Consider the following 20701-nt stretch of genomic DNA (forward strand, 5'->3'; position numbering starts at 1 on the left):
CATATGGGAGATGATTTAACTGAAAATTAATACGAGAGGGTTGCACCTGCCATCTGAGTTGGGTTATATATAGTGAGGTTGTGAGGAAGTCACGTTTGACAAGCTAAATGTTTCTGAATAGGCAATATATTATTCGCTGCTCTTTATCCATTCACCATTCATTCAATCTCAACCGCTAATCCCACAGACAGAATGAGTTGTCTAGGACGCAGAACATTGAGATGGTGGTTCACGATGTTGAGTCTTCGACGGCAGTCCCCCGGCTCGCGGCATCGAGACCGTCTCCGAGAAGAGCTATGCGAGCGTCGACACGCAGAGACAAGTTGGCAAAAGCTTAGTGAGACATCAGATGTCCTTTTCTCAATAACCCGGGCCCAATACGACGGGTTTCCAACACGGAATCCTTCTTGCTTGTACAGCCTCCATCTCAGCCCGATCTACATGTACATGGTTGCAAAGTACACGTCACGATGGTCCTTCTTCGAAGCAGCCGCCCTCTTCTGCAATGCCCGGCACTGGAATCTTGTGCATGAGGTCGTGAACCCAAGCAAGGATCACAAACTCATAGAAGTCGCTACCCGCCATGACATTGACCACACGGAGTTCCAGCGGGTGAGCCGTCAGCTTCGTATTTGGCCACTGCTTCCATGAATCACAAGTCATGATTCCGGAATAGTCCATAGCGTAGCTGTATGTTTGCTGCTTAGATTATGTGACATACGTTACGAGTCAATTCACTTTCTCCGTTTCTCTTTGCCCCTCGATAACAGGCTCAGCTTTAATTCACCTCAGAAAAGGTCTTTATCATTAAAGCTTACTGGATCAGGTCTGACCTTCCCTTTTAAGTACCACATTTTCCCATCTACGATAAAGTTCAATCTTCCTTGACCGCTCACCTTCACAAGTTCCGTATCCACGATGGAACCCCACGAAGAAGTGAACTGTGATGACCGTTCCCATCCATCTCCTCAAGCTCAGCCTACCAGTTTTAAGCCGGTAATTATTAGTTTGTATGGCCTCCCTGGGTCTGGAAAGTCTTTCCTACTGGAAGAACTCAAAACGGTACTCGACAATGACAAATTTGCGTTCTATGATGGCAGCAATGTTATCGCAGCGGTGACTCCTGGGGGTCTTGAAGCATTCCAGATTTTGACCAAAGAGGGTAAAAATGATGCCCGCGAGCGTGCTATAGCCAGAGTCAAGCAGGAATGTTCCAACACCGGGAAAAGTGCTATAGTGGCTGGGCATTTCATGTTCTGGGCCGAGGAAGATGAGCATGGCCAGTCAGTTTGTACACCGAGCGATCTGACTACGTATACTCATATCCTATACCTAAACTCCCCAGCTGAGCTCATCGCGGAGTATCGTTCGAATGATGTTAAACGGTGCCGCCAGACTGTGTCAACCTCTCATCTGGCCAGGTGGCAGGAAATCGAGCAAAGCCACCTCTGTCAACTTTGCAGATGCCACGATATCCTGTTCACGCTAGTGTCGCCACTAGTATCCGCCAACAAGCTCGGTTCCATTGTTGAGGATTTTCGGATGCATACGGAGGACTACAACATGTATCTCGCCAACCAAAGAATGGAAGACATACTCGCTTCCTCCTCCACGGCGGAAACTGTCATCATGATGGATGCAGACAAGACGTTGGCGTCGGAAGATAGCGGAGTTCTTTTCTGGGAGCAGGTCCGCAGTGCTTCAGCTAAGCGCAACCCCTTAAAAGCTTTGTTCAGTAGTCCACTAGGATATTCGTACACTGCATTTCGCCAGGCAACACTGCTGTATGAAGAGGCTCTTGATGATGTGGAGTTTGAGGCCTGTTGCCAGACTGTTTCATCAATGATACACATGCACATTGATATTATTGATCTCTTCTACTTGATTCGCGATGCGAGTCATGTACGTGTGGTCGTGGTTACCTGTGGGATCCGATCTGCTTGGGAAAAGGTGCTGAAGGGAAGGGGTCTCACGGTAATGGGTGATATTCGTAGTGACCGCACGAGTGGGTGGTATGATGAATGGCCGACGCACTTGACTGAATGCTGGAGATAGACAAGTTGCTTCCAGTGTGTCCATGCTGGTGCTGCATAGCGGTGGTAGGATAGGGAATGATGAGTAGCTGAGTGATAGGCCATGCAGTGGGTGATGTCAAGAATGGGATATGGCCCCTCTAGGTCCTAAACAAGAACCTTGGTTTTTGTTATGGTCTAGTGGTAAATTACGCTGCACGAATTTCGTCAGGTGACAATTGTGGAGTGCTAGAGGCCTCATTCGATCAGGATACCGGGTGTTGCTCTCGCACAGTGACAATAATGACTTTAATATTGAGCTAGAGCGGTTAGACACATGCCAGTTGGTCTGGAAGGCTGTATTGAGTACCCACCTGATATTGACTCAACTCAAGCGAAGCGAACTTCACTCTACTCTTGGCGATTCGTGATAGGTAGGAATTGCCGTGTAAAGTTAAACTTCCACTGCAATTTTATAATTAAACAGTGTCACCGTCCGTCTCTGCAGCAAAGTATGTTGTGGATAGCCGGGAAGTTGATCGAGAGAATATTTAGCCGAGTTTCTCAACAATAAAAGCAAGAGATATGTAAGAGCATCCCAATGAGGTCTTGGGACAATTGAGTCTCAAAGACGCATTAGGAACCGTCCATGAAATCTTCATTTCTCTTCATTTCCCCGACCAAACAAGCGTTTCGGTCTTGACAAAATCCCCAAAGAAATGTCCGGAACGATGTCATTCGCATCAGTGATAGCGTGGGTGCCTGCCAATCTCATGGAAGAAATATTCGGGAGTGTTCAGGTACGTTCGACACTGGGACATATAAGCTGCGCAAGAATCTGTCACAGAGGTAGCTCATTGATGACTCTGTATATAACTCGTTCCCATCGTGGATAGCCACCTAGTTAATGGGGACTAGTTGGAAAGGGTCAAAGGTGTCTTTGGGACTTGAAACTCACTGGGAGATATTCCACACAGAGCCTCCTTCTCCAGCACCTGGCGGACTCATGTCCCCTTCGGATGGTACTGAGCTGCGCCCTACGCAACAGGCTAGATGCGTCGTTGTGTACTGAGGTTGAAGTACCGAGACTACGCCTCAAATGTGCCAAGGCATGAACAAGCCTGCTTTGTACAAGCTCCATGCTCGGGAATGTTGAATAGTCATCAGCCGAGAGTGTATGTGGAAGACACAGAGTTGTTGGAGCGAAAAGCGAGTGGGGCTCTGCTTTTGTGGTCTCGGCCCGCGCCCCACTCATATCCATGGTTCCCCAGGTTACGGATGACGCAGGACGTGAATAATAATGCCTTTTTGAATGTTCGATGTCGATGTTATATTAATGAGACCTGGGTATATATAAAGGGGGTTACAGAGGACCATTTTATGAATAGCCAGGGATATCGCTGTCAACAAAGTGGCTGGATTGGTTCCTGAAACAAAGTGAGGAATGTTGCTACCAGCTTCCAGTGAACCCCGCATTCAGGAGATTGGGATCATCAACTCCTCAGATCGTCAAAGTGGGATCCATGTAATGTACGGACATTTGCCTCCCACCAACGTTCTACATCACCATGCTCGGCATGCTCCCTGTCCTCCTAGCGGGACTTGTAGGAGGTGCAAACTCCCAGCCAAAGACAGACACAACCTATCACAAGGATGCTGGTGTCCTCGAATTTGTCAACCCTCTCATCGGAACCTACGGAACAACACCGAATGGCAATGGCGGCATGATCCCCTCCATCAGCCCGCCTTTCGGAATGACCCGCTGGACACCGCAGACTCGCGAGAACTTCATCTCGCAAGTACCCTACGGCGATAGCGACCGCCTCATTCATGGATTCCAAGCCACACATCAGCCGGCTATCTGGATGGGTGAGGCGGGTCAGGTTGTGTTGACACCGGGGATCGGTGAAGTGCAGCCGTTGTTTCAGAACAGGGGATTGCAGTTCCGAAAAAAGGATGAGAGGAGTACGCCGTACGTCTATGAGGTACTTGTTGATGCTGCTCAGCTCTTGGGTCATGGTTGGAATGCGACGGCTGAGGCTGTAGGTGATGGGCCTGTTCCCGGTGGTGCGGGTTCCGTGCCGGATGAGGTCAAGGAGGGTGCCAATGGGCGGACGCGAAAAAGACAAATTGAGTATGTCCTGCCTAGTAGAGATGGTAATCAGTATAGGCAGTCGATTCAGGTATTTCCACTTTTTTTGGGATCGCCATGAATGCTTTCTGACGATTCCAGATTGCCATGTCCGCAGATTCCCATGTTGGTCATCTTCGATTTGACTTCCAACACAGTCCTACCAATCAAGATGAAAAATGCCAGCCGTGGGTATATATTCAAGCTTCGCGTCGGAACTGGACAGGCGAAATCCATATTGATGCGAACAGTCGGGAGGTCTACGGCTATAACACTGAGCGTCAGGATTACCTCCTCGGACCAGACAAAGCAGCGTCATTCAAAGGATATTTTGTAGCTCGCTTTTCTGAGCCATTTATTGAATTTGGCGTGGCAGATGGAGGGTTACTTATAAAGGATGAGGCTCAGCGACACGGGAATTTCACGGGTGCATATGTGAAATTTGCTAACTCGACATCGCGTGTCGAAGTGCGCACCGGAGTTTCGTATATAAGCATTGCACAAGCAAGGAGGAATCTCGTGATACAGACTCCAGATGAGCACACCTTCGAGGATACCGTTGAAAAAGTCAAATCAGCCTGGCTTGAGAAGTTGGGTAGGGTATCCATCAAGGGCATCAACAAGACCGATGCGGACCACGACCCTCGCACTATCTGGTATACCGGCCTGTTCCATGCTCTCCAATATCCAAGCGACTTCTCAGAGCCAACATCGAAGCACGAAGATGCTTCCCGCGTTTTTTACTCGGGATATACCGATAGTGTCCACATCGAGAACGACTCATACTATCAGTCCTGGTCAATCTGGGATACATACAGAGCCGAACACTCTCTCTTAACTATATTTGCGCCGGAGCGCGTCAATAGCATGATGCGATCCTTGTTACGCATCTTCGATTGGTCCGGTTGGCTGCCGATGTGGGCCAACTTGGTCGAGACGAATATCATGATCGCAACGAATGCAGATGTCGTGCTTGCCAACGCTCTGGAGCGAGGGTTTAGGGGCTTCAATATTGCCAAAGCTTGGGAAGCGGTCAAAAAGGATGCATATACTCCGCCTGACAACGATACTGATACTCTGTACTATGACCGTGAGCCGGCCACATCATATGAGGCCCGCGCTGGACTCACATCATACATGAAACAGGGCTGGGTGTCTAATGATGGCTGGTCTGAAGCCGGTAGCCGCACATTAGACTACGCATTTAATGATTACGCCTGTTCCATTGTTGCTTCCTATGCGGGAGAGGACAACGCCACCGTGCAAGCCCTCAAGAAACGAAGTGGAAATTATGCCTATCTTTGGAATAAAGAGACTCAATTTATGCAAGCGCGCAACGCAAACGAGACTTGGGCTAATAGCACTTTTGGATGGACCGAAGGCGATGACTGGGTCTACACGTTTGATGTGATGCATGACGTGAAAGGACTGGCTGAGATTTTTGGTGGCCGTCAAGCCTTCCGCGATAAGTTGGATGCGCATTTCCAGGGTGGTCACAATGACCACACGAACGAACCAAGCCACCACGTACCATATTTGTATTCAGCTCTTGGTTATCCCAACCAAGCAGCTGAGATAGTCAGGAGCATTGCTTGGGAGAACTACAACGCGACCAGCGGGGGCTTGGGCGGAAATGAAGACTTGGGACAGATGAGTGCTTGGTATGTCTTCTCCGCATTGGGGTTTTATCCCGTCAACCCCGCTAGTGATGAGTATATCGTCGGTACACCATTATTTGAGCAAGTGTCCATTCGTCTTCCTAGTGGAGCGAGCACTGGCGGAGAAGTTGCCAATGGGAAAGAGAGGAGGCTTGAAATTAGTGCCCCGGAGGCGTCCACGAAGCCGTATATTGTTAGTCTGAAAATTGATGGGAAGAGTATCAATACCCCGATCCTGAAGCACAGTCAGATTGTGAAGGCGGCAAGAATCGACTTTGAGATGAGTGCTACACCCACTTCATGGGGAAGTCGCCCCATATGGGAAACTTGATACCAGGAGAACATCTAAAGTCCCCGGAAAATGAGGACAACACTAGCTGTGTCCATCATGTGTTTAGACGTTTCCACCAATTGAAAGTCGATTATATTTTCGTAGATCTTGTCCGGGACTCTGTTGTGGTGCCTTTTTCCAAGGTCGACTTTTTAATCGACTTGATCTTCATCGCCTCAAATTCCCCTGCTCCATCTTCGATATACCCATGTCGTTTTGTGTTTTACTCATTGGAGCTGACAATGAGTTCCACCGCCCCTCATTGATTTTCTTATCACCTCATTCTCGAGGTCTGTTGCAAAGTATTGCGCCATAGTACATGCCACCTCGCAATGAACACACAATTTCTTGGCCGCGGATAGAGTTCAACTCGACTCTCTAACTGGTCGCAAATTAATCCTTGGCTTTGTTTATGACCTGGTGATGGTATATCCCCATGCCTGCTGGAGTTTATCATGCACGGCTTGAACAAGGATTAGACCGCGTATCAAGGCAATACTTGACGAAGCTAGAATCTAACATGAACGCCACAAGAGCTAAAATTCCATTGGCATATTCCGTCTTATCACATCATTATAGTAGTTTCTGATGACGCCTGCCGCACCCCTGACCGCGCCCCAGTTATTGTAGGGGTCCGAGTTGTACAGTAGTATATGTACATGCGAAGTCGCGCCATGTGTCCACGTAAGATCAAAGAATTCTCTCCAGCCTTCCCTTCTGCCTTCCGAAATGGGTCTTCCATCTCCCGTACGGGAATATACCGAGTCGGTCCCTCAATATGAGACCAGCGACAGTGATAGCCTACAGTATACCACCGAGGTCGGTGGGAACACCCCCAAGGCCACATACCAGGAGGCCTCGGGAGCGCCCGTTGAGGTTAATTCCCCGCTGGGGTATTCGGTCGGTTGGGTTACAGTGGTTTTCCTGAATTTGAGTAAGATGATCGGAACGGGAGTCTTCTCAACGCGTGCGTACAACCCAACTTTCTCTGGATTATTTGATATACTCACATAGAATAGCGTCGACCGTCCTCAAAGGCGCCGGCTCGGTTGGTCTCACGTTGTTTTATTGGGTTATTGGGTATTTGATGGCCTCTAGCTCGCTATCGGTCTACATGGAATTCGCATCGTCTTTCCCCAGTCGGTCCGGCTCGGAGGTTGTCTACTTGGAACAAGCGTATCCCCGACCCAAGTACTTTTTCCCTACTGTGTTTGCGATGCAGACGGTGCTTTTCTCGTTTAGCAGCAGCAATGCCGTTGGTATGATTACATCGCGGGTGAATGGTGGAGTGACGTGTACTGACTTTGTCTAGTACTGGCCCAGTATCTCTTCAAACTTGCGAATTCGGACTTCACCCCATGGAAATTGAAGGGAGTCGCTGTGGCTTGCTATACTGTTGCAGTACTGGGTGAGTGGTACTCCTTTTATCTGTATCACATGTGCTGATGAAGTCGCCATAGTTCTGGCATTTCACACCAGATGGTCTTTGCGACTGGCAAATGCAATCGGGCTAGTCAAACTGCTGACATTGGTATTGTAAGTGTTGATCCACAATATACTCAACTCAACCGGTAAAGCTAACTGGCACTTAGCATTGCGATAACTGGCTTGGTGGTTCTCGGAGGTCATACCTCAGTGAAAGATCCAAAAGCAAATTTTAGGTCTGCCTTTGAGGGCAGTAATGCCGCGACAGCCTACGGAGCAACCAATGCATTGACCAAGGTCTGGTTCTCTTTTGCAGGCTATGAGAATGCGTTCAATGTCGTCAATGAAGTCAAGGTATGTACTTCACATGATCATGACCACTTGTTTGCTAACAAGCACTAGAATCCTACCAAAACCTTGAAGTGGAGTGCGCCGCTCTCGCTGGGGGTGACGGCAATTCTGTACGTGCTGGCCAACATTGCCTACTTTAGTGCTGCAAGCAAGGAAGAAATTCTAGAATCGAAGGTCGTCGCGGCTGGTGTCTTTTTCGAGAAGGTATTCGGAACTGGTGGTGCGGCATCCGCTTTGAATTTCCTTATCTGTGTGAGCGCTTTTGGAAACCTGCTTGCCGTGCTTCTTGGACAGTCTCGCATGCTGAGGGAGTGTGGAAGGTCAGTGATGAAACAGAATTTACTTTTGGAAGGGAACCTAATGAGTTGTTTGGATATAGACAAGGTGTTTTGCCATTCACTTCTTTTTGGACGTCGACGAGACCGTTTGGAACACCGCTCGGTCCATACTTTGTGAAATGGGCATTCACCGTGTTGATGATCCTAGCACCGCCTGCTGGTGATGCCTTCAATTTCGGTACGCCCTTTTCTATTATCTGACCTTCTAGTTGATCATTTCTCCAGAAATTGAAAGACAGTTTGCTAATTTTGGGGAATAGTGGTGGATCTCGGAGTCTACGCCACGACAATCTTTGGTCTGCTACTCACAATAGGCCTGGTGATCATTCGAGCTCGTCGTGCACGCCTCAACCTGCCAAAACCTGAATACAACGCCTGGCACGTTTCAGTGGCATTTGCAATTCTTTCGAATCTGTACATGGTCGTAATGCCATGGTACCCGCCCAGTACTGGGGCGAATGGAGGCGATGTGAGCTTCTGGTATGCAACATATTGTGCGGTTGCTCTTGGAATGTAAGTTGTTCCTATTCCAGGTTGTCCCTGTCGGTATAGATCACTGACGTCAAAGAATTAAAACAGTGTCGGTCTGTGTGGAGTCTACTATTATGTCTGGATCAAGCTTCTGCCTCGAATCCAGGGATTCAAGTGGGAGCAAACGGTTCTCAAACTGGATAATGGTGCCCTGGCGCATCGGCTTGTCAGGGTGCCCAAGAAGGATACCTGAGATATGTCATTAGGTAACCTAATAAGAGATGCAACTCTTGGTATATTACCCAACTACTCCGTACATTTATATCATTACCCTTTCGCCCTTACGATACCATTTTAGCGTCTAAGACGTGATCTCATATTGGACGCCAAGCCTGTGCGGGACTCCACTTCCCCCGGGGCCGACCCGTTCCTTTTCCAGCTGTAATCATATCTACACCTCGCAGGATGCACGACGGAAGGAATTGAATTAACTTCTCAAGGAGCTGAGATTGATACAATCTGCAGATTCTATCTCACCACGGGGTTATGGGCTGAAGATGGCAAGCGAAGTGGTACCATGCGATGAACCGATGGGCTGTCGGCTAGGGAGCCTATTTCTCCGTGAGCTTTTGAGGCTGTTCATCATTAGACAAATGGATGGCACTACAACATACGATCAAGACTCTGTTGCTAAGGTTGTTAAGGGCGTAGCAAACTGCACCTTCCAAAACTTAGTTGGTTCGTTCTCGGGGTCAAATGCCTGAATGCTTTGTTTGAGCGTTTATCTTTGCCTGGTTTCAGACCGCTTTCAGGCTGTATCGTGTACTACGTATTGGAAACCGGGCGGGAATAACTAACTATGCTCTAGAGTGCACGATAGGCTGTTTGTAACTGTAATTCGGGTATCTTTATTTTCTGCCCGCCAGAAATAAGGCATTCATGCGTCAAATTCAGGCAAGCAGCTTTGAGCGCTATAACGTAATCCACTACCGAGCTGGCCACACCACCGAGCTGGCCACCCCACCCAAAACGCGTCCATGAATTAGCACTTAATGAATTTAACCATCTACCATGCCACCTAAACGCTCCCAAAACCCTAGAAATTCAACCGAACAAGAGGGTAGGATCTTATTAGCTATCCAGGCTATTAAGAACCGAGAAATTAGTTCTATTCGGGAAGCAGCACGCATCTTCGCAGTACTGAGATCGACCCTTACCACGCGCCTCCGGGGCGTACAAAACCGCGCGATTTCTCGGCCTAACTCACATAAATTGATCGAAATCGAAGAGGAATCGCTTATAAAATGGATAATATCTATGGATTCTCGCGGATCAGCCCCTCGGCCCTCTACTATTCGAGAAATGGCGAATCTTTTACTCGAATTGTACGGAATAACCCCGGTTCTTTCAGTCGGCGAGAATTAGGTTATAAAGTTTGTAAAAAGGTATCCCGAACTCTTAAGCCGATTCTCAAGATACTATAACTATAAACACGTAAAGTACGAAGACCCGAAAACTATTAGGGAGTGGTTTTATCTTATTTAAAAAACTATCCTTTAATATGGTATTGATCCCGACGATATTTATAACTTTAATAAGACTGGTTTTGCAATAGGATTAACTGTAACCGCGAGGGTTATTATAAGGGCTGAATATTATAGTTACCGATCGCTTTTATAACCTAGAAATCGCGAGTAGGTGACTGTAATTAAGTATATAAATACTTTAGGATAGATATTCCCTCTATATATGATTTTTAAAGGTAAAGTCTTTATTAAATCTTAGTTTAACAGCCTCCCTAACGATTAGCAATTTAAAGTTAGTCTAAACAGATGGACCTCTAATAAAATTAGACTTCGATAGCTTAAAAAGCTCTTTATTCCGTTAACTTCTTTATAGACAAAGGGGAGATATCGACTTCTAATACTTAACGGCCACAGAAGTCATTTAACCCTAAAGTTTAACAAAATTTATGAAAAAAATAATATTATTCTAATCTATATACCTCCGTACTTATCTTACCTTTTACAGCTACTTAATATCGGTTGTTTTACAGTATTAAAACGCTTATACAGTCAGATAGTTAAAACGAAAATACAGAGTAGGATAAATTATATCGATAAACTTGATTTCCTCGAAGCTTACCTATCCGCCTAAATCGAGGCCTTTAAAGAGGATACTATTAAAAATAGCTTCGGAGCAGCTGGTTTAGTACCTTTTAAACCTGATCGAGTGATTTTAAAGCTTAATATTCGCCTTCGAACTCCGACCCCCCTTTTGAGCTAAGAGAGCGAGTAGGAGCTAAAAACACCTTCGAACTATAAACAATTGCTAAAGCAAGCTTCCTCAATTAAAGCATTGCTTTGTACAAGGTCTCGAAGCCCTCCGAGCCCGCTTAATTCTGCGATAAACCAGGTTTTAAAAGCCTATTAAGTTACAATACAATCGGCTGCTTTTCTCAAGAAAGAAGTAAGCAATTTACGGGCTGCAAACGAGAAGCAGAAGCAAAAGCGCACTCGATCTAGAAAGCAGATACCTTCTACCGAGGGCCTCTCGGTTTTAGAAGCATCGACATTAATTGTACAGCCAGAGGAAGCAATTAAACTACCTCCCCCTCCTCAGCCAAGAAGGCCTTCGCCACCTTTATTACCCTGAACGAGAGCGTTAAATAGGTGCGGAGCATGTGGAAATCTCGGGCATAAAAGAAATGCATGTCCAGATAGACCTAGATAGATAGTTTTATTAATTTATGGCGTTTTGGTTGAGATATATTGATTTAAAATTCAGAGGTTGGTTTTGGTGGCCAGCTCGGTGGTGTGGCCAGCTCGGTAGTGGATTACGTTATTTAGACTTTCCCATCACCATTTCCCCATCTGATACATCCCAACGAGGCCAATTTCATCGTGAGTTTTATTTCTATCTTTACACGCTTCTAATAGCTAACATCTACACTTGGACTAGGCACTCTCTGCGTGGACCCTACAAGCAAAGTCAAGACTCTCATCTATTTACCCTCATCTACCACCAAGATGCCATCCAGTGACGCACTTCGTATATACCCCCCCTTCTGCATTCCAACACAAATTGTTATCTATAGCTGACTTTAACTGGAACAGAACCGCCTCTTACGCCCGCTGAGCGGGCAATTGTCAAATCCTACGGCGGCTGGACACGCTTCATGCAAAGCTACGGGCTCAAGCCTTGGGAAGATGATGATGCCGAGGAGGGAAAGAAAATCCTGGAGGCCCTTGCTCTACATGAGGAAGCTTCCGAATGAGACGGGTCTAGCCGGTGTTTGGCTACAACAGAAGGATGCATCACCTTGATTTTGCCTTGGACTGATGGATGTCGACCATACGTTCTCCGCACCCTCCTTCGGACTTTCGATTAGATTCAATCAAGTATTTTCTTCCAGTGCTTGCATTGCTGGTACACTGTGCTTTTTGGGATTTATGAATGGTAGAGCAGTTTTTCGAATGCAAAAGGCTGTCAGGTATTACATTAGATGGGCGCACGCGATCCATTTGACAATTTCAATTTGCTCTGCGAAAACATAGAAGAATGTCACATAAATCAACAACGCACCAATCCAACTCCAACAAAACCGAAACCGAGACCGAAACCGAAACCTAACCTAGTTTGACCAAAAGCCAATTCATAACCCAACACCACCTTGCCGATAGAAAGAAGGTCCGTAACCTACTCGGTTTCTCCCGCTGGATTACCGGCAAACCACATCGCAAATGCTTCAAAAACCTCTGCCGTAGTTTTCCTCTCAGACAGGTGATAAAGATCAGAAGAGCGTAGAATAAGGCTTTCACCATCAAAATAGGACTCCAGCATACGTGCATGCTCGCCCATGAACGAGGCGACCAAAACCTGTAGAGTACCTAGTTAGTAATCTATGAAAGTAAGAAAGTGAAAGGAGGGGGTATAGACTTACCGGTGCCACTTTATGGTGGAGTAACCGCATCATCCTGAACTGGCAGATCATTAGGCGGAGGATAATCAATAGCTCGCCACGGCAGAGCTTGCTATCATCCACCAGTAAGCCGCTGTGTGCGATTACTTTAATATGTGGGGCTGCTGCCCCGGGGATGTCCATGATCCACGAAACGCCAAACTAGGGCTTGTCACACTTGTACAACGACTTGAAAGCATGGTACTTGCAAACACTAGGGAGTAGAATAGCGTTAGAAACAATGGGCTGATATGATAATATATCTCAGAATAGTAATGGATGACACTTACGGCTTTGAACGCCATACGCGGTCATTACACTCCCATCGTACCTCTAGACCATAATGTCGCCACACTCTTTCGAAGTGATATGATCTAGAGATTGTGTCTTCAAAAAGGCCTTCCACATCGACCGCTTCATCGATCACTTCATCGGTAGGTTGTGGGATGTTAGATATCGCCGCGAAGTAACGGGGCTTGAGGTCCGAGTCTTCCCTAAGACTCATATGCTCGCGCTTGATGTTCAACTTGGCGAGTTGCGACGCGTCGAATTCATGAACCTCAAGAGCTTCGATGTCAGCATGGAGCTTGACTAGAGCCAGACGGTGGGCGAGATGGACTTTTGATTCCCGAGAAGTTGGCTTTGAAGACATCTTTGGTAGTGTTGTGGTAATGATGGCTTGTAGAGTTGTAGAAATTTGGAAGAGTGTAACTGGGAGGCGACACGCTAAGAGGAAGCTGATCGGACTAACCCTAAAGAGATGTTACTCCCAGTATGGACCGTGGGATACTACAGAGGGGGGTCATATGCGTGTGTTGGGGCCGATTTTGTTAGCAATTGCCTTGCGAGCTGAACAGGAGGGCAAGGAAGAGGAGAGCGAAAATTAGGAGAGCGAAGACGAGGAGAGCCGAGCCTCATATGATGTACTGTTTTGTGGACTGCGTTGATTTCAATCATGTCTTTCGTGTTTTTGATCTTTTCGTGATATGTCTTGATTTGTTTTTGTTCAGAATGGTCTATTATGTTTTGGAATTCATGCGCGTCTTTGTCCATAAAGATATCAATTTGTGTATTCAAGAATTGTACCATCGCCATCGTATAGTGTATGATCCAAGTCAGGAGTTAATTAACAGTCACGAGGGCTTATCCATGAACTATTACCTAATGCCCAGGTGGCAATCCTGCGTACGGTATAATTCCGAATGAAGCATATCAAACCATATCTATGAGATATTTAAGTCGCCCTTATTCTAGGATTTCAATTCGAATATGACTACAAATAAGTGTTCAGCAAATATTCTAGGGCTCCCTTATTCCTCTTTAGTGCGACTCTACATAGTGGCACTACCTTATATTGCCCATGGCTTCGAACGCAGTGATAGTGTGTGCGATAGAGAGAGAGATTTCTTTTGGATTCTTCCTGTCGGCATCCAGCACGAAATGTCATATACTGTGAATTTCAAAGCAAATATGAAGCAACCTTCTTATCATCCGTCCGTAACATTATCATTACACTGTCGTGCCATGTATTCAAATATCCCAGATGTCCTTGTGTATCTGTAAATCCTGAATCCCGCTAATAAGCTATGTAAATTGCAATCAGATAGTATCCTTAATGGGATCCTTTTCAGCATCTTCAATCTTTTTCAAAAATTCCTCTGCCGCCTTAGCATCGCCAGGGAATATATTCTCGGCAATCATTCTGCGAGGTGAGCTACCAAGCCATTGGAACAGTGAGAAATCCTGGAATCGATCTGCCCGGAAAATTTCCAAAACCTCCAGCGGTTCATCGTCACTCAGGTTCTCAACGAAGTGTCCCATATTCCGAGGCACGATGCCGACATCACCGGCCATGTAGTTGAACGTTCTGGCGTTTCCTTCTGCGGCAAATATCGTAACTCGCGCACGACCTTTCTTGTAATATGTCCATTCGTCGGCGTTGGGGTGCCAGTGCATCTCGCGTAGTGCGCCCGGTGCAATCTCTAGATGGGCGGCTGCTACTGTTTTGGAAACCGGGAAGTTCGTGGAGTCGGTAATACGGACACGACCGCCGCTGGTTTTAATGGGTTCTTGGGCGAGCATATGATGTGTGAAGTTAATCTTTGACTTCTTGAAGGTGCGTGGTTTCTCCTCGTCAATGCTTCCCGGGTTTGAGCCTTGGAATATGTACTTCTCGGATTTCGGGATGTTGTCAAATTGCTCCGGTGACATCCGGAAGTTCTCTCCTAGAACTGCTTTGGGAGTGTGAGCTAGGGAAATGGGTCAGTATTTGTAAACTATATATTTTGAGACATGGACAGATTCATACCCAACCAATCAGTCAAGATGAAGGTGGACTCTTCGGAGAAGTTGCCATCGTCAAAGATCAACAGGAATTCTGTCCCATTTTCGCCCAGACCCTGGAGCGAATGCGGATGTCCAGCGGGGAAATACCACAGATCTCCTTCCTCCAAGTCGTCCATAAAAGTACCGCCTTCTAAGTCTAGGGCTGTGACTCGTACTTTTCCAGCAAGCACATACGCCCATTCAGCTTCCGTGTGCCAATGCAGTTCGCGGATTACCCCTTGATCCAGACGCATGTTCACACCGGCGAGTTCACGGCTAGTGGGTAGCTCGTGGATAGTTGTTTGTCGCGTCCATCCGCCTTCCTATACGTACACGTTTAGGTTAATGACGTACGTGACATATTAGAATGACCATACCTCGATGCGAATATGTGAGTCTGCAAAACTCCATCGCATATTAGGCATATTGCCATGGTCGGTACTCGGCGGACGGACAAGATCGGGGTTCTGGCGCTCGCGATCCCGATTCCGCGGTCCCATGACCGTAGTACCATCTCCATTGCGGAACGGCAGTGGATGTCGGTCATCGCCAACAGAGTCAACCTTGTGATCATATGGGTCGCGATGTCCTGGGGAGAAAGGTGGGTTTTTTCCAATAGGCTGTTGACCGAATAATGCTGCGGAATGGCCGGCTGGGACCTGCAGTAGCTTCTGCAGGCTGTGATCAGGTGCAGGGATAGCCCATACAGCCTGAAGATATGCCAGGTTTAACAAGAAGCGTGTAATTTGCATGGTGGGCTTTAAAATTAATTAATTAGACAGAGGAAGAGAAGAAATTCCCAGAAGATCAAGTGTAAACTCCGGAAATGTTGTTCTCCGCATCGACGTCACGACATTGCGCATATTCCGATCGCATATCCTGTCTCCAATTGTTCACCCCAACAAATTGGCCGATTCTATTTTAGTGCACTTGGATTCTCCAAATAGGTAGGGATGACGTCTCATTCTTTACGGTGATCAATTTTGAGTTCCTACGCCAAGGGCTCCACAGAAACCGAAAAAAACAACTTCTCTCCACTTCAATCCGACGACCATTACACCAATGTCTGAAACAGACGCCCTGTTGGGCAACCACAGACGCTCCAAACCCTCTCTACTATCTCTAGCATCTAAATGCTTAGGCAGTGACCTTGATACTGCGCATGGCGACCTAGTCCTTCTATTCTGTTATATTATCACCGGCCTGCTCGACAGCTCAGCGGTACTCATATGGGGCTCCTTTGTGAGCATGCAAACCGGCAACACTGTATATTTCGGCCTGGGCCTTATCGGCGCCAAGGATGATCGCTGGATCAAGTCCGGAGTTTCCATTGCGGCGTTCTGTCTAGGCTCGCTGTGCTTCGCCACCTTCCACCGTGTTTTCCCAGCGAGACGGAGATGGGTGCTCTGTGCCTCGTTCCTCGCTCAAACCGTGTGTGTGTGCATCGCCGCGTTGATCGTTACAATTCATCCGGCATCTCGAGATGCGCCCTTGACTTGGTTGGTCCTCGTCCCGATTGCGCTCATCGCATTCCAAAGTAGTGGACAAGCGGTGACGAGCCGTGTTTTGAACTTCACGGGCTTGACTAGTGTTGTCCTCACTAGTACTTATTGCGATTTGTTCTCGCACCCTGATTTCCTCTCGGGAAAGGTGGTCGGTCATACTGAGGAGAACCGCCGGATTGGTGCAATCTTGTGCTTGTTGTTGGGGGTGGTCTTGGGGGGTCTCTGGGCTCATAGCTCTGTGGGAATGATGGGGGCCTTGTGGACCGCAGCCATCCTGAAGTCATTGATTGTTGCTGCATGGTTGGCCTGGAAGGGAAAGAGCGAGGAGGATACCGAATGAGTTGCAAGGCTGATGGAAGATCGCGGTTTTGCATAGATTGTGGACTCATATTGATGTATTTAGAATACTAATTGGTTATTTCGAAATAGAGGATACTGATTATACTATCTCAGTTTTCTGCAACCATGTTCAACGACTATGAAATTTGGATTTTTTGTCTACTGTCTTGAAACCCCGTCAATAGATCTAGAGTATTCCAATCTAGGGGATGGTGTCGCCCTTGATATCTATAATTAAAAACCAATAAGATATACATGTATGCCTTGGGATATTCTCCATAGTCTACTCCATCTCCCAGCGTCCAAGTCAAAATTCATATATTCATTTCATGGTCGTTATCATCTCGTAATAGCCTAGCCAGGTACATAAGAACCAAAACGAATCTCAATGTCAATAGCTCCGCTGGACCGTCATCGCAGGCCCGACATAGTGTCTTCTGCCCTGAAACAGGTACATCAAAAGACTGCCGATGAACACACTAACGAAAATAACCACACTCCAATTAAAGTCTCGAGCCGAAGGCAAAGGGCTCGGAGGCCAGAACGACCAAAAGAGTGCGAAAATAACATAGAGCAGCCCAATGATATTTATCGCAAGACCGAAACGACCAAGACTCCAACGTCGAGGAGGTAGCGTTTCAGGACAAGCAATCTTCCGGTAAATCACGCAACTTATGGATACCGCGTATGTGTACATCAGTGCAGCAACGTTGAGAGAGATGATCGCGTTGAATGCAACCTCCGAGCCTATGTTGATTACCGACAGTAAGACACTGATCATGCATGAGAGCGCGATCGCTCGCACTGGGATTCGCCGATGAAGGTCAACTCGAGAGAGCCAGTCTGCGAAGGGGAGGCCGCGATCTCGTGCGAATGCATATGTTTGACGTGCAGTTGATGCATTGAATAGGATGTTACTGAAGATGACTGGTATTAGGATTATTGATGTGAGGCCGTTGACACCGGAGATTGAGAGGAATTGGTGGAACACGTAGAGGAAGGGGAAGCCGGTGCTGTCGTTGATAGCATCGGGTACTGAGGGGATAGCAAGAAGAAATCCAACGATTACTATCAGTGCTAGTATTCCGTTGCCGAAGTATCCCCATACGATTGCGATTGGTACGTATCGACCTGCATCCTTAACTTCTTCGGACATATGTGCGGTGGCGTCGGAGCCTATAAATGTGTCCATGTTAGCCTTGTACCGCGAAAGAATGATACGGTTTGTACACACTCAGAGAGCCGTAGATGGCTGTAATTTGACCGATCATCAAGCTGATCCCCATACTAGACCAGTTGCCACCATTGTGGAACGATGTGAACACGGTTTTGGCCGAGTTTTGAGGAGCCATGGTGAACAAAACAACCACAATGATGACCCAGCATAACAGATGTAGCACGAGAAGGATGTTCTGGATTCGTGGCATCCAGCTTGCCGCGTAGACATTGAAAAAGTAAATGACAGCTATCATGGCGAACACAAACAAGGTTCCATGCCAATTTTGGGGCACGTAGCTCGGATCACGGAGGGTTATGAGACCTTGGATGATAGTTCCAGTTAGAAACGAGCCGGATGCTGCTCCTGCCTGCCAGGCTAGTACGGACATCCATCCTTAATCACACCCATTAGCAATCGTCAAAGATGAATAGACGAGCGATCTCACCAGTGGTGTAACTCAGAAACTTCTGGTAACGAGGCGAGGAAAACTCTGATACCCAATGATATTGGCCTCCCGATGTGGGTGCCCTGTTGGAGAAAGGAAAAGTGAGAAATCTCAGAAAATGAGGCACATAATAACTCACATCGAAGCCATCTCGGCTAGCGAAACAATGATAAAGCCAAACCCAACGAATGTCCACATGTAAGACCAGAATACACCAGCCAGTCCGCCATTTTCGAGACCTTGGGTGTTTGAGCTAAGGATGAGGCGATTAGCAGCTGATAAGATGGCCCAAGAGACTGCGGCTCACATGAGTATAAACTCCCAGGTAGCTTGAAGAACCGCTGAAAAGCTCAACGCTGCAAGGGGTCGAAAGTTGCGCTTCAAACATGTCAGTAACAGTGTCCTGATTGTGTCACAGAGAAAGAAAGAAGACCTTCAATTCCTGGATCTTCCCCATACGCGTCATATCATCCTGATCCTGTGGACTGCCCTCCATCTCTGGTAAATCTTTCGTGGGATGTTCTTCCATCGTGTGAACTCTGTCAAAAGAAGAGATTCGATTGTGTGATTGTGGGCTTTGCGGTGGCATTTTGACAAATTGGACAAGTCCGAACCCACGTTGACATATCAATATTTGACTAACAGAAGAGCCAACTCCAAGGTTAGATATTAGTCAACGACACAAACTAACATTTCAGGATTGGAGGTACAAAAATACGAGACACTTGGCTTTGCCAACCGAAGGCAATCTCGGCTGTTCCGCTGCAGGCATCCCCAGGAGTGATACAACGAGTCGACTTTGAAGCCGAAGTTCTCCCTCCCCACCATTGTTACATACCCCTCGATGGACGATGAAATCTACCGATAATAATTCACACCAGGCCACATGGCAAGGCCTTCAGGAACAGCCGGACCGGAATCGGCATAACATTTTGTGAACGTTGGCACTGCCCTGAAGTGCCACAGCGCGTTTCGACGCATATTTGGTCGGGTAGGACCATTTTTCGCTGGAGTGGACTAGTTCATCATCCCTGTCAATGACTGTACCGGGTTTTCTGCAATTTATTGCCCGCATACTCCGTACTCTCGCCAAGAATAAGATGAATCGAATCCAACCCCATTCCCCGGATGCCGGCATAAATCGTTGTCTGGACGGAATTCGGTAACGAAGCTATCAGAACGCCACTCGCTGGTTTGTTCAGCTGCCAGCCTTAATTTAATGCTCCATTCCGGCTTCTATCTGTATCTTCCCGCGTCGATGCAGGAAGGGTTGAATTCCGGGCTAGGTTGTACGAAGAAATGGGATTTGGAAGTCGTTCCGAGCTTGGTTGGCCATGTCAGACGCTGCCACTAGGCATATATCTGGGCAATACCAAACAAAGGCGCCTCAAATAAATGACATGGCGCAAAGACCAAAATCGAGAACTGCGAGAGTCCCACTGTGGCAAGTCTTTATTTTTAGCGTCCTGCGCGCAGGCTACGTCTTTCCCTGTCCGTTGCGATTGCAATTACGGCAAACGAGAGTGAGCTACACATGTACTCCGTATTGTGTTGCAAATATTTCTAGTATGAGTTACTCCATTATCTTACTTTGTTGTATTCGGCACAATATAATGTAACAGTGAAATTAAACACTCCGAGTGGCCATAGCCCACCAGACACATGCTTGATCACCAACTCGAAGTTCATAGAACCTTTTGCATTTACATATTCGACTGGATACTCAAACAGTATTAGGCCTGAGAATAACCTTAATCATGTGCCTGTGGGAATATTAAGCGCCCGGATGATCTGCAAAATGGCATGTTAAATAAATACATTGACCCCGTTCACTGAATGCATCCATATCTAAAAATTACCCCCGATATATGATCCCACCAATAGGCACAATTAGTTTGAATCTGTTGGAATTCGGTAGCGTCTGTTGACCACCAGGGATTATGATATCTCCCAGAAAGGAAACCACGTATTCCCCAAATCTCGAATCAAGCTAATAATACGCAACTTGAAACCAACAGTACAGTCACAGCGCATGTCCCGGTGGATCAGCCAATGCACTCAGGTCAAATCTCAGTTTTGATACAGGCTGGAGTGGATGGAGATCTGCGATTCGTGATTAGTATGCCCTGCATCACAGTGTAAATCCCCTGAGTCAGCCAGTCAGTTTGGATCAAGCTGAATATATCCTTC

General features: G+C 47.0%; 8 protein-coding genes across 8 annotated transcripts; 4 read left to right on the forward strand and 4 right to left on the reverse strand.

Moving 5' to 3' along the window:
• Positions 1-918: 918 nt before the first annotated feature.
• Positions 919-2055, forward strand: LCP9604111_8696 (uncharacterized protein; the record flags this gene model as incomplete). Its single annotated transcript, XM_039076867.1, has 1 exon — positions 919-2055. One exon carries the CDS (start codon positions 919-921, stop codon positions 2053-2055), a length of 1137 nt encoding a protein of 378 aa, XP_038925267.1.
• A 223-nt stretch (positions 2056-2278) lies between these two features.
• On the reverse strand, positions 2279-2787 carry LCP9604111_8697 (uncharacterized protein; the record flags this gene model as incomplete). The annotated part of the gene is made up of 3 exons (XM_039076868.1): positions 2279-2332; positions 2387-2477; positions 2699-2787. 3 exons carry the CDS (start codon positions 2785-2787, stop codon positions 2279-2281), a joined length of 234 nt encoding a protein of 77 aa, XP_038925268.1.
• A 793-nt stretch (positions 2788-3580) lies between these two features.
• LCP9604111_8698 (GH92 family glycosyl hydrolase) lies at positions 3581-6132 on the forward strand (the record flags this gene model as incomplete). The annotated part of the gene is made up of 2 exons (XM_039076869.1): positions 3581-4195; positions 4246-6132. 2 exons carry the CDS (start codon positions 3581-3583, stop codon positions 6130-6132), a joined length of 2502 nt encoding a protein of 833 aa, XP_038925269.1.
• A 729-nt stretch (positions 6133-6861) lies between these two features.
• On the forward strand, positions 6862-8970 carry LCP9604111_8699 (uncharacterized protein; the record flags this gene model as incomplete). The annotated part of the gene is made up of 9 exons (XM_039076870.1): positions 6862-7099; positions 7152-7391; positions 7445-7540; positions 7593-7668; positions 7725-7911; positions 7960-8228; positions 8288-8424; positions 8507-8759; positions 8826-8970. The coding sequence occupies 9 exons, from the start codon at positions 6862-6864 to the stop codon at positions 8968-8970; spliced, it is 1641 nt and encodes a 546-aa protein (XP_038925270.1).
• A 3446-nt stretch (positions 8971-12416) lies between these two features.
• LCP9604111_8700 (uncharacterized protein) lies at positions 12417-13330 on the reverse strand (the record flags this gene model as incomplete). Its single annotated transcript, XM_039076873.1, has 4 exons — positions 12417-12596; positions 12661-12772; positions 12863-12892; positions 12969-13330. 4 exons carry the CDS (start codon positions 13328-13330, stop codon positions 12417-12419), a joined length of 684 nt encoding a protein of 227 aa, XP_038925271.1.
• Positions 13331-14277: 947 nt separating this feature from the next.
• Positions 14278-15755, reverse strand: LCP9604111_8701 (uncharacterized protein; the record flags this gene model as incomplete). The annotated part of the gene is made up of 3 exons (XM_039076874.1): positions 14278-14927; positions 14987-15326; positions 15381-15755. 3 exons carry the CDS (start codon positions 15753-15755, stop codon positions 14278-14280), a joined length of 1365 nt encoding a protein of 454 aa, XP_038925272.1.
• A 310-nt stretch (positions 15756-16065) lies between these two features.
• Positions 16066-16848, forward strand: LCP9604111_8702 (YoaK family protein; the record flags this gene model as incomplete). The annotated part of the gene is made up of 1 exon (XM_039076875.1): positions 16066-16848. The coding sequence occupies one exon, from the start codon at positions 16066-16068 to the stop codon at positions 16846-16848; it is 783 nt and encodes a 260-aa protein (XP_038925273.1).
• A 390-nt stretch (positions 16849-17238) lies between these two features.
• Positions 17239-19040, reverse strand: LCP9604111_8703 (uncharacterized protein; the record flags this gene model as incomplete). Its single annotated transcript, XM_039076876.1, has 6 exons — positions 17239-18023; positions 18082-18459; positions 18512-18594; positions 18651-18764; positions 18819-18889; positions 18945-19040. The coding sequence occupies 6 exons, from the start codon at positions 19038-19040 to the stop codon at positions 17239-17241; spliced, it is 1527 nt and encodes a 508-aa protein (XP_038925274.1).
• Between the last annotated feature and the right edge of the window lie 1661 nt (positions 19041-20701).

The sequence above is a fragment of the Penicillium roqueforti genome, assembly GCF_015533775.1.
Source record: "Penicillium roqueforti strain LCP96 04111 chromosome Unknown scaffold_36, whole genome shotgun sequence".
NCBI lineage: Eukaryota > Fungi > Ascomycota > Eurotiomycetes > Eurotiales > Aspergillaceae > Penicillium > Penicillium roqueforti.